The 13,263-nt window shown below is 37.4% G+C and overlaps 1 protein-coding gene across 10 annotated transcripts in view; it reads right to left on the reverse strand.

Moving 5' to 3' along the window:
- Nucleotides 1–13,263, reverse strand: part of LOC130552633 (sorbin and SH3 domain-containing protein 2-like) — a 69,557-nt gene that overhangs the window by 25,844 nt on the left and 30,450 nt on the right. For 5 of the 10 annotated variants that reach the window (XM_057331046.1, XM_057331045.1, XM_057331039.1 and 2 more), the window contains exons 2-6: nucleotides 8,284–8,339; nucleotides 7,166–7,261; nucleotides 5,880–5,906; nucleotides 5,675–5,799; nucleotides 3,221–3,604 (exon numbers count right to left, since the gene is read on the reverse strand). In XM_057331046.1, the coding sequence (XP_057187029.1) occupies nucleotides 3,221–3,604; nucleotides 5,675–5,799; nucleotides 5,880–5,906; nucleotides 7,166–7,261; nucleotides 8,284–8,293 (642 nt within the window). In that variant the 5' untranslated portion in view covers nucleotides 8,294–8,339. The remainder of the gene's footprint in view (nucleotides 1–3,220; nucleotides 3,605–5,674; nucleotides 5,800–5,879; nucleotides 5,907–7,165; nucleotides 7,262–8,283; nucleotides 8,340–13,263) is intronic. The other 5 variants (XM_057331044.1, XM_057331043.1, XM_057331041.1 and 2 more) reach the window with 1 other exon arrangement.

Here is a 13,263-nt window from a genome sequence, read left to right on the forward strand (position 1 = left end):
AAAAAGTTAACAGATGTTGGTGCATCTGTAATAATGGCAGAAATAATGATGTTGGTTAAAACTGTTAGATCACATAACAACAACAAATAAACATTTAGGAGTGTAAATATAAATGCTGGACAATCTATTTAGGCAAGTGTGTTAACACAGGAATATGGTCACGTTATGCATTCATATTACAAAAACGTTATTTAACGGCGGCGGGCAATACAGTATATCATGGTAATTTCTAACAAACATTAATGGCTCTATTTTAATGGTCAAAAGCGCAGGGCGCAAGTGCACTTAGGGCGTGTCCGAATCCACTTTTGCAAGTTTAAGGACGGGAAAAATGGGCCCTGTTCCAATTGGCGCACTTCATGTGGACTTGCGGTCTCGTGGACATAAATTGCGTGTGCTCACCAAGTTTACGAGTCCGTAGATGTCCCATTCGCCCCGTCTTCATCGAAGCCCGCATTGGTGACACCAGTTGTGTCCCAATTCGGGGGCTGCGTGCTTCGAAGGCTGCAATTCAAGACCGATTGCGTCACTGCAGCGTGACTGAAGGCTGTCCCATTTCGAAGGCTGCTTCAAAGTAGTGTTGCTTTCGTCAACGAAAATTATGACGAAATATGGTCGTCAACGAACCTTTATCACGTAACGAAAACGAGTCGCAACGTAACTGCTGCTCATGTGACGATGACTATAATTAAATGTATAATGCAATATTGTTGACGAATAAAAACGAGACTAATTGTTGTTTACAAAATAAAAACTACTAAAATGTCTCTTCATTTTCGTTGACCAAAACGAGACGAGACGAAATGTTATAACGTTATTTCGTCTGATGCTTTAACCTAGATGCGGAGCGGAATCCTGTTATTTAAATGTCATCTGGCTGTTCTGCATGTCTGAATAAATTATGTGCACAGTTTAACATACAACACGAGTGATGGTCGAGGACTTATTTGCGTCTGCACTGTATGAGGATATGAACACAAGAACTTCATCTCCAGAGCTGCTCTGAGAGTTTATTTTACGAGCGTTTACTGTTTGAGTGAAGCTATCGGCAAACAAAAAAAACTCAAGCGTCTAGCCAAAGACCCGTCAAAATAAAAGTGCCGTTAAATTGAACACAGACAAAAAATACTTTAGTGAACTATAATAACTTTAAACCTCTCTAGCTGCAGTGCTATGTGCAAAAAAAGTCTGCATTAATTTACTGCATTCTGTATGCTACTACAGGGCACTGAGGGCAGTCACTCTTTTCCTGTTGGTTCTTTGCAATGCTTGCAAATGTAACCTTCCAGTTGAGCCAAATCACTTCCATTTGTTTTATTAATAAAGGATATTGGAAGTAAAATCGGTCTGGGTTATGACAAATACTTTGATTTTAATAGTCACACAGCGAGAAAAAGAAAATTTGTATAGGAAAAAGATGCATCGAGAACTGTTTTATAATCGCATCACAGCCCTCTGAATCGTAATCGAATCGCATCGTGACGTGCCTAGAGCTTCCCACCCCTACCGATGGCCGTAAATTCAAATCAGCAGACGTCTTCCGTGTCTGGAATAAGATAACCTTGTTTGAAATGGGTTTGGCTAAAATAAAATTTTGGTTTCGTCTATACTACTAGGTACTTATACTGACTGGGTTAAATAGAATTGCATTACTAAAAAGAGACTAAAATACAATTTTCATTGACTAAAACTAGACTAAAATGTCATCAGTTTTCGTTGACTAAAACTAGACGAAAATAGTCATGGATAATTCTGACTAAAATAAGACTAAAATGCTCAGACTTTTAGTCGACTGAAACTTGACTAGACTAAAAAGAGTATGAACGTGACTAAAACTAATAAAAACTAAAATGACAGCTTGACTCAAAGACTAGACTAAAACTAAAATTAAAACAGGCCGCCAAAAACAACACTACTTCAAAGTCAGCCTCAAAATGTGACATTGTTTCCGCAGACTGACAAGGCTACAGCGAATGGATCCTTAACTGCCTCGGCTATCCCAAGATTAATTTTGCGCCTGTAACGGCTGCATATTGTTAAATATACATTCGAAACTTCAGTTAAATAAATGTATGTAATCTGCAGAAAACTTTCCCCGTTGGCGTTTTTATATTATACATAATGTTGTTCATTAATATTATTGATGCATTATTGTGTTTTACATATGTGCATTTCTAAGGCTGGTTAATTTTATATACGGTTGGGCTGTTTTAAACTACATAAACCAGTCACATTCTCTAAAATAAAATAAAAAAATTTAGGTTCCGTGTCCGTTTAAAAATGTCTCTGCTGTGTCCCGCTGCTGTCACCACATGACAGGAGCAGCAGGTGATTTATCTTGGAAATCCTGCATGAGGCTAGACCGTCTCATTTCGGTTCACTTCGTGGACTTCGGGGGCTGCGTGCTTTGAAGTCCGAGACCTCGTTTTTAAGTCCGCGACCTTCTAGGTCGCAGCGTTTGAATTGGGACACAGTAGCTGTGTCTCGTTTCGTAAGGCTGAGTCCTTGTGTCCTCCAGAGGTATCATCCTCTAAAGGATGTGGTATACGGAGGATTCTCAACTTAGAATTAAACGAGTGAATCTTAAAGAATATTTAACTAGTGTAAAGTAGGCTTGGTACATGATTTTCAGGGGGAAAAAGAGAACTAATGGTTACCTTGTTTTTTGCAGTCAATATTTCCAAATAAAAGCAGATGTACACTTTTTGCCTTTTGTTTCAGTCTTACGGAATTTTATATTAATATTTAGATACTGTATATCGGCCAATATATCGGTTATCGGCTTCCAATGATAAAGAATTGTAGGCTATCGCTATCGGCCAAAATTTACATATCGCTGCGTCCCTAGTATAAATATGACAATATAAGAACCAAAAATTTAATAAAACAAATATGCTCTGCACAACTGACTGTAAACTTGCTTTCAGGTCCTGAGAACTTGAAATACGACACGTTACGCAAATGAAACGAGTGAAATGTCATCTCATATTGACTTCAAATGGGAAACATATAAAAAGCACACAATGTAAAACTGCATACATAGAACACAGAGTTAAACCATAGGACTAAATGAAAAAACATATCGGTAAGCTGACATATTAATGTTAATGACAAAGTCAGACACTGAACGTTATTGAAAGACTAGTAAGGACATACAAACAGGCGACTCAAATGTGACATCAGACTGAGGTAAGCATTGTCAGTTGAGCGTGATAGTTACATTAGTGCCTGTGGCAGCTGATGGGGCAGTAGGGTTGGGAACCTCATCGAGGGCATTGGAGGCATGGCTGAGTGTGGGGGACGGGGTGGGTGTGGACGTGGGGGAGGAGTCCAAGCCGCAGATCTGCAGCTCCTCCAGGCCAACCGTGGACGATGAATAATGACTCAGCGCCGATACGGTTACTGGCGATGCGATAGGAGAGGCCGACATTAGTCCGGAACGTTCCAGAGAAGTGTAGGGCGTAGGCGAGAGGGCTTTGGGCAATAGCCCAGACAGGAAGTCGGGGGAGTCCCGGCTATAGGGTGACCGACGAGCCGCTGGGTCAGGGGAGGACGCTCCAGAGGAGAGTGGTCTGGTGCCCCTTCTAACTGGGGAAAACTCACGCTAATAGAAGCGAGTGAGAGGGAATAAAAGGGAGGAAGAAAAAAAATTTAAGTGAACACACAGCAAAGCTGGTGAGCAGGAAGTGACATGGGCATGGGTGAATTGAACCAGATTGAGCAAATTAGGGTGAAGAAGAGCAGGTGAATCTGTGGAAAATAATAAGTTTAGAGGAGTGAAAATAATAAAATAATGTGTAATTGGGTCATTCTATAAATGGCTGCCATCGAAGTTCCTCATATGTGTAAAAATAAGGGCTGTCAAATGTTTAATCACGATTAATCACATACAGTTTTACATAATATATGTCTGTGTACTGTGCATATTAATTTTGTTTTTATAAACACATGCAGTACATGTATATATTTATATTTACCAATAATTTAAATTACATATAAATGTTTATTCATTTTTGTATTTTATATTTTTCTTATACGTGTATGTGTATGTGTTTATAAATACAAAATAAATATGCACAATACACAGACATACAGTATATTATGTAAATGCTAACTTTTATTCTGAATGCAATTTATTGTTTGGCAGCCTTGGTAGAATTATAATAAATGTAACAAATTGCTGTAAAATGGCAATAAAATTACATTTTATGACATTTTACGTTGTTATATTTAATTACCACAAATTCAACTATTTTATTTTTATGTCCCCAGGTTATTCTGTATGACACATATTTTTCTTATCTGTACAGAGCTTTTTTCTTTTTCTAGAAAGCACTTTTTAGGTTTATTATTCAAGGCTTCAAATGTAAAGACAAATCTAAAATCATTATCATAATCCTAATCATAAAAAACATGCTTTGAAAGGTATTGAACATAATGAAACGTATCATTTATCTTGGCATGGCACAACGCAACACATATATCTTAAATAAATCACCTTATCAAACTCGGAAAGGCATTTGCTTCATAGAATGACACAATTAACAGTTTACACACTTGTGTGTTCAGTCTGTCCAATCCAGTGAGAGTGAATCTTCGCTGTTTAGAGTCTGTTAGTTTCAGAAACACAAGTGTACACAAATCAATGAGATGACAGTAATACCACCACAATGCCCGCTGGTCTTGGTGGTACAACCGGGGGTAGATCCAGTGCATTTCTCCTGGGTCCGGTCTCAGGCCCTGACTGGGTCTCTGGTTGGGGTTCTGGGCTGCGGGGAGCTAACTGGATGGAGAGAGAGGCTACGTGTGTATCTGATGCGTAGTCTCGCTGTGGAGGTGTGGAGAGCGAACTTGCGGATGAACTCTGAGTGAATGGTTTAGATTTTGGGTCGGGTTTATTCGTAACGGCCTTGTTAGCATTAACCTGGGATTCTGGTTTCAGGTTGTCGGAGGTGAATTTTGTTGAGGACAATTTGTTCTCTAGAACTCGTGTGATAAAACTATTAGCACTGGCCTGTTGAGAGAACGGGGGCTCCTCGAGGTGGGCTCCCGAGGTTCGGGTGGTCTTAGAGTAAGAGTATGAGGAGGTGGCACTAGATTTGATGGTGCCTGTAGTAATAATATCATCACTGTGTGGGAGAGAGAGGGTGGTGTCTGACAGAAGTGGGAGGGAGCTGTAAGAGGGGGGGTTAGGAGTCATGTGATAGCTCTCTCTCCTAGGGGGCGGCAGAGGAACCTGATAGAGAAAATCCCAGCATAAAGACAGGGTATTTTTTGAAAAAATAAACGCCCACTAAAAATGATAAAAACGTTTCAAATACAATACATTTCGTTATTAAGGGTGAAAAAAGAAATATTATGTTGGAAATGAACAATGTAAATTCAAGCAGTTACTCAAAATAAAACAATTAGGTAGTCACTCAAAATATGGGGATACCCAGAGGAAATTTCATTGAATCAAGTGGATCAAGTGAATAAAATAACATAATGATAAAATTGTCCACTTTATCTCTGTTTAATGTTTTATTGCCTATGAGGAATAACTGAGACATCTAGGAGATATCTAGGAGATTTCCTCTGGGTAGGCCAATTCAGACAATATGGTATAAAATATAACAGCAGCTTTTATCAAACATTCAAATTAATTCAGAAAGCATAATAAAGATAAATGTACCGCTGTGGGTGATTTCTTGTCTTGCAGGTTGGGTTTAACACTACGAAAACCTTTGGCACTCAAGGACGAGTTCCCGGCATCTCCATTCCTCAACCCCTCGGCCACACTACGTGAACGCCAGGCATCTGCACACAGTAAAGCCAGCTTAGTACTTATCACTGTACCCACAAATATTAACAGACACACTTATGTAACAAACACTTGCCTGAATCTGAAGACTGAGATTCACTTCCTGTAAAAAAATAAAAATATATAATATTACATCCATAATGTAACAATTACATGAGCATGCATAATTATAAGAAAAATGTAGTCACTACTGATAACACGACAACAGACAACAAGTTACAGCAAAACACAGTATGAAACAAATATGTGACAAAACACATACTGTATTTACAGTAAAGCACGTAAAAAGAGTAATTTATGGTCATATCATTGGAATGAAAAGATCACAGAATTTTTTTAATTTAGATATATAAATGCATGATTAAATTCTAAATGCAAATGCTATTTATCAGAATGGCAGGAGTTTGTGTCATGATTCTGCCTCATCATGTCATGTCTTTCTCGATCTAGTGGCAGGATCATGACAGAGCCTCATGTTTTGTGTGGCGAGAGGCATGTTATTGTTGGTTCTGACATAACATGCGCTCTCTCCGGTCTCATCTATGTCCCCACCCTCTCGTTTCCTTATTAGTATGTGTTAACGATTTCATGCCCCATACCTGTTCCCCTCTTGATTTGGTTCCCTATTTTATACCCTCGTGTTTTCTGTCCTGTGCTGCTGTGTTGTGTTAGATTCTTGTATTGTTCCTGTCTACCTTGTTGCCTTATTCTCCTGATGTTTGCTGTTACCCTGCCTTTTGGATTATGCCCTGTGTTTTAGTTTGTTGACTTTGTATTTTCCCCACATGGCAAGTGTTTTGTTATCCCTTGTTTGAGTTACTGTTTTCCCCATCGTGGGCTTATTATTTAAATAAATGTTTTGTTGTCTACCTGGCTGCCTGCAATTGGGTTCTTCCCTCCCCATTCCTGACAAGTTTGTATGCCCAGTCACAAATGATGGTCCATGTGTGAAACCCAATGGGATATACTTTTTATACCCTCACTGTTCTGTATGTGCCAACAAACAGTTCAGCTTTAAAAGATGAAGGACACGTCGGTGCATCTGTGAATGTGTGTTTTACTGCCTGCGGCCTAGAGCTTTTCATAATTCAAAGGTGTGTTGTTATATCCCTGACAGGTCTTGACAGTCTGTCAGTTTTCAGCAGACGCACTCAAACAGGAGCATATACTCGTGGAGATGCATGGATCCTTGTAGCTATCAGCCTAGAAAATGGAAGCTATATTATATTGATTTCATTCAAACCTGAACCAGGTTTGTAATGCCTAACATGTACAATTATAAATATAATACTAAGTTCACAGAGACTAAGTACAGAGATTTCCATCTGTCTTTGTTTAATTTCCCGGCTTTAGTACTGATACCTGCAGTAGAGTAGAGATTGGGTGAGCTCTGAACACTCTTCACAGGCCACAGGGTGAGAGACAGTGATGAACTCTTACGAGCACATCCTCCGCTATCTAGATTACGTTTGTATTCACACGCACACACAGAAGCATACATGCAAAAGAAATAAAAAGCCAAGCACGTGCATCATCAAATACAACATTATTGCAGGAACTGACAATGCATAAATATGAAATAAAATGATAATGTTAATTGTAGCAATTTTTTAATGATTTTTTGTTTGTTAGGCTGCCTTGAAAAATTCCATTATTTGTCATTTGTAAATTATTGTTGAAAAATTGACAGACTACAGCAACACTGTGTCCTAACCAGATGCAACATGACAACTTCGTAGTGAAAAATTATTTGTCCACCCATAATAAAATTGTCACAGCCAATCAAAACATTTGTGGAGAGTGGGACCAAAGAGATTTCACTATGGCTGGAGCCTTCCAGTATGATGCCACAAAAATAGAACCCGAGCAACTGAGTCATGTATCGTCATGTTTTGCATTTCTGAGCTGCATGACAAATACTTACTTATATAGAAGAGATATCTGTTATCACCTGTCTCTTAATTTACATTTTACATTTACGCATTTGGCAGACGCTTTTATCCAAAGCGACTTACATTGCATTGTACTATACATTTGTTTCTAAGTATGTGCAATCCCTTGGGATCGAACTCATGACAGTGGCGTTGCTAGCGCCGCGCTGTAACCTGAGCCACAGGAAATCTCATTACACCTGGTTAGGACTCAGGGTAATGTGATTGTTACCACAGTGTGATTTGTCTCATACAAAGATGGGCTAATCATGCTGTATGCATATCCATGTTAAGATTTTGCACATTTCTTTCAATCAATTTAGCCTTATATGCCTGATAAAATTCAGATCATAAATCCAGATCTTAACTTGGCCCCAATGAGCCAAGGGTCTCTTTTCACAATGTATCTCTTTAAATGAAATGTCTCTGTAATGTTGATACAATGAACATAAAATAAGTATTTTAAAAGCAAAGCAAAGCAAAAGAGTCATTTGTGCAGATACACATACGGTCTGAAGTGTCATGCACTTTTGAAATATCAGTGAATACCTGTATTCATGATGAAGATCTTCACCAAACTGTGTTCTGAAGAAGCACACTTTCACCTGTAACACACATCAAAGTGCTTTTAACAATCACAAAAGCAAATTGTTATTTTTATACTTGGGTAGTTGACAGAATAATATGCAAATTTGTCCTATAGTGTCCTCTGTTGACAGCAAAAATGTAGAAAAAAAACTAACAATGAAGATTAATCTCTCTTATGTTACTTTATATGATCATATAAATATAAAAAATATAAAACAATGAAATATTAACAGTTTGTTTACAAAATTTTGCTATATCACACCATAGGACACATGTACGATTTATTCGTCAACTACCCACTTCAAAATGAACCCAATCTCCATCTGAATCACAAATCATATCCGACCAAATGCAACAACTGGACTAACATTTTTTGGTCCTATGAGTTCCACAGACATAAAATACATTTTGACCACTTAATATAGTAATTGCTATCAGAATATGAGAAAACTTTCAACTAAAAATGTTTCTGGATCAAACCATCTACACTGTCTTTAAACAGAGCTAACAATATTCTATTTTTATTTTATACACCATGACATCATGACGACACACATATTTTTACCAAGCTGCACTATGTCTGGCACAGGTTATATATACTGTATATAATCAGTGTGTGTCAGATTTTGAGGATGTTCTGTTTTAAACATGTTTGATGTGTATCAAATGGCGACCTAGGTCTTAATCAGGATCCATGATGTTTACTGCCGAGAAACTGTGGCGTCAGTATGTGAGTGAGTTTGGAGTAATACACTGACACCGGACAGTCTGCGGTTAGGAACACACCCCGTGTGCCAGCTATGTGTTAATTTTAAAGCGTATTTCACACACACATACTGTATTTCACTGTCTCTCTTCCGCTCCACTATTTGTAAACATGAAGCACAAGGTGTGGAATGTAAGCGGTGGGATCTAATCATAGAATCCATATCTGTCTCTGACAAAAACACACTAAATATACAGACACAGTAAGAGTCAGTTTGGAAAAACATTAAGCTGTGATGTTGTCACTGTACTTCAAACCAGAAACATATGGGGATTACCAAATGAATCCTCACAACATCTGATAATGTCTCCCGCATTCACTGAGGTGAACAGTGACCAGACATTATGGATTAGAGAGAGAGAAAGAGTGTGTGTGAGAGAGAGACCTTAGGACATAAAAATAAGATGCAGTTGTCAGATAGCCCTTTGCTACTGACAGATTTATTGCTTGCTGTTACGCCCAGGGAGTGAAAGTGCTATCATCATTATTTGGATCTCTGTAGCTTTCACCCCACTGCAGCCATAATTGTTTTATAAAATTGGTGTCAGATCAAAAATTGCCTTAATTTTGATCTCATCACCTTCTTTTACAATTTGCTTCAATGTTCTTGTACAGCCTCAATGAGTTGGGTACCAGTTGGGTATAAACCATTCTGAAGAATCTGAAGAGGCATTCCTTCCTACATTGAATAATAAAGAAACTAACGGCACTAACAATAATCTGAATAGGCCATTCTCTCTAAACCAGTTTGATATTATGTGAAGAAACACACCTACAACTACCTTTCAAATGGTAGGTTAACAGAATACTTTATATTTTTCTGTTTAAAAGCTTAATATTCTCTTGTCCCACTGTGTACACGACTTCATTCATTTTCATTACCGAAACCGAATTCTCATTACAGTTTTCTGCATTTAAAAAATGTTACATGTTTAATTTTCTATTAAAATATGCTTCATTAATGTCTTATGTATGATCATGGATTCACTTTTTTTTTAGCAAAACATGTTGTGGAATTGAAGGTTTTAAATGGTTACGGTAATGAGAATTTTTAAAAGCCTTTTTGTCAAATTGTTTTGAAATTAATGCTTTAAAACATAACATACCTTCTTTTTAACGAACTAAAAGGAAATTTGTTGATGCAAGTGTTTTTAAAATCCCCATGTGGTCAATCATTTTATCCCTTGAAACTAATCTTTGACCATCAAAATTACACATTTAAACGTTTTTTCTGTGAAAATGTTTTTTATTTAATATATACAGTGTATATTTTTGATCACCTTTTCTTTAAGAAAATCACGTTTTACAACTTGAAACCAAGATTTTGTGGGAATCACTCATATGCATCTTTAAAAAGAACTAGTCTCTGGGTCAACACGAAAAGAAAACCATCCAGTCTCTCCGGGTCTGTTTACTATTTTTCTACCATGTCATGTCATATTATATTAATCTCACATGCTGGCCAAGACCTCCTGTTCCAAAGTTAATTTAAGAACAAACAAGTTGACAAACTTGTCATGCTCTGACCCATAACACTTTTCGTATTTGTCTACCCCTCAACACCAGCCAACTGGCTCCTTTCCGGTGTTTGATGCACACATTTCATAATCCAATCACTTTTTGATGGATAAAATACAATCCTGGCATACTTTTTCCAGTTTTCATTTCATTTTCAATTAGATATATTGCAAACGTTCCGCTACTTAATATTTATCCACAGCAAAAGAGAATTCTCATCAAAACACATTATTTTGCTTTTCACAGCATTTAAAACTGCATTTACATACAGAATCATGAACAGATCTGCTGACAAAACCTGATTCAGGCTGACGAACGAAGCTGTTTGTTCCACAAATGTATCAGAAGAATTTTGCAGCTGAGCCTAGCCGAACAATGCAGTATTACAGTAAGCAATGAGAAGTGAAGAGCCATGTCAGCTAGCCCATTATATAACGGAAATGTCAGCTTAATTGCCTGTTAACACAAGCTGCAGATGGCATTGCATGTTTATCACACTCAAGTGCACCCAGAGGGCTTTGCACTAATATTGCAGGAAACTAAACAGAAGCTCAAAACTGCAGCTGTGGATCAGAATGAAACGGCTGAAGTGGATATAAAAGAATATTTGCCATCAAAATATATACCTATGAGCAGAAACAAAATAAATTAGCAAAAAAAGAAGATCTGTATTTGTTCATTTTTAAGACATTTATATACTTTGTATATATATATAATAGCTACGTTTACATGGACACTTCGGAATTAATTTATTCAGATTGACGTCCATGTTTATACGACAAGGTTCAAATCCAATTTAATTTGCTGACGTTTGCACACTGCACAAGTGTTCACCTAAATACCCACTAAAACAGTGTTTTAAAGCACATGTTGTGTATATTTTATTTTACAAATGGCACGAAAAAAATTACAGTTTATAAAGGCAGAGTATGTGTCATGCCAATAAAGCATGAGCATACCCGATGCGGTTTTACCATGGTAAAAACTATAGCAAAACTACCAAGACCCGCAAACAATAATTAGAATAAATGTTTAACATCAGCTAATACCGAACTTTAGAAGTGATAATATGCAGATTCTTATATGCATTAACGGTATAAACAGGGACGGGCTCGGTGGACGCGGGTCCATAATATTATCATTATAATATTCACAAAACAGCTACTCAAACAATGTTATAAGCACAGATGTGTTTATTTTACGTCACAGACAACAGCATAATAATGTACAGTTCATAAACGCAAAATAATGTCTACATATCAATGAAGCAAGATCATTACAGCAATTTACCGTAAAACCAGTATATCCTTCCAAAGCACATGTATGTAAACGATAAATAAAATAAATGTTCGGTATTACGAATAGAAATGAAATTTTATGATTAGATTTTGTTTGTACATCTGCAAATGTATCATGTTTTAAAAAGAAACTGAGAAATTGCGGTTAAAAACTCACTCCAGGGAAACAGTTAAGACATTTTAAATGCGTATAAAACATTAAAGAGATACTTCACCCAAAAATGAAAATTCTGTCATCATTTACTCACATTCGAGTTGTTCCAAATCTGTATAAATTTCTTTGTTCTGATGAACACATGAAAGATATTTGGAAAAATTCTTATAACCAGACAGATTTTGCCCCCCCATTGACTACTATAGTAAGTGAAACTGAGTCATACTGTATGTCTGTATTTTGTTGGCAATGGGTGCGCACCTGCTTTAGTTCCAGGTCGTTGGTTTTCGGAAATAATTGTACAGTTGTATCTGTCTTTTATAAATGTGATCAAACTAAAGACTCTTCAAAAATACGAAGTATACAATCCTACTCTAGGTACTCAAGATTAATATGAGATTGGCAGAAACTGCTTGTGTTATGTCCGCTTTAAATGTGATAATTATAATTCTCTAAAACTCTCTCTTTCCAACACACACACGCATCTTTCCATAGGCGTAATGATTTTTATACTGGACAAACTGTATATTCTATTGCCTTCCCCTAACCCAAGCCCAAAACCTAACCATCACAGTAAACTTTCTGCATTTCTGCATTTTACATTTTCAAATAAACATCATTTACATTTACTAATTTGGCAGACGCTTTTATCCAAAGTGACTTACAAGTATGGAGAGCATATAAACATTTTGTCAACACGCTAAACAGTACCGTTAGTTTACAAGGCCATGCTACTAGGAGGATTAAAGCTGGAGTAAGCGAAGGAGAGAATGAACAAAAGTTTTTTTTTTGACAGACAGACAGACATACAGAGTTATTGGTTAGTCAAATAAATGCGGAACAGGTATGTTTTGAGCTGTTTTTTTAAACTTGTGAAGGATGCTGCAGTTCGGATGGAGGCTGGTAGTTCATTCCACCAAAGGGGAATGGAATAAGTAATGGTTTTTGCAAGCGATTTGGTGCCTCGCTTTGATGGAACAACCAGGCGTCGCTCATTTTCAGACCGAAGATGATGGGAGGGGATGTAGACCTGGAGCACTCTGCACTACCTGGAGTTAAGGTAGATGGGCGAATTTGCCGTTATCGTTCTGAAGGCCAGTGTCAGAGATTTAAACTTGATGCGGGCGGCAACTGGCAGCCAGTGAAGTGAAATCAGAAGGGGTGTTACATGGGTTCTTTTAGGCTGTTTGAAAACTAGACGTGCA

This window comes from Triplophysa rosa, linkage group LG4 (genome assembly GCF_024868665.1).
Source record: "Triplophysa rosa linkage group LG4, Trosa_1v2, whole genome shotgun sequence".
Classification (NCBI taxonomy): Eukaryota; Metazoa; Chordata; class Actinopteri; order Cypriniformes; family Nemacheilidae; genus Triplophysa; species Triplophysa rosa.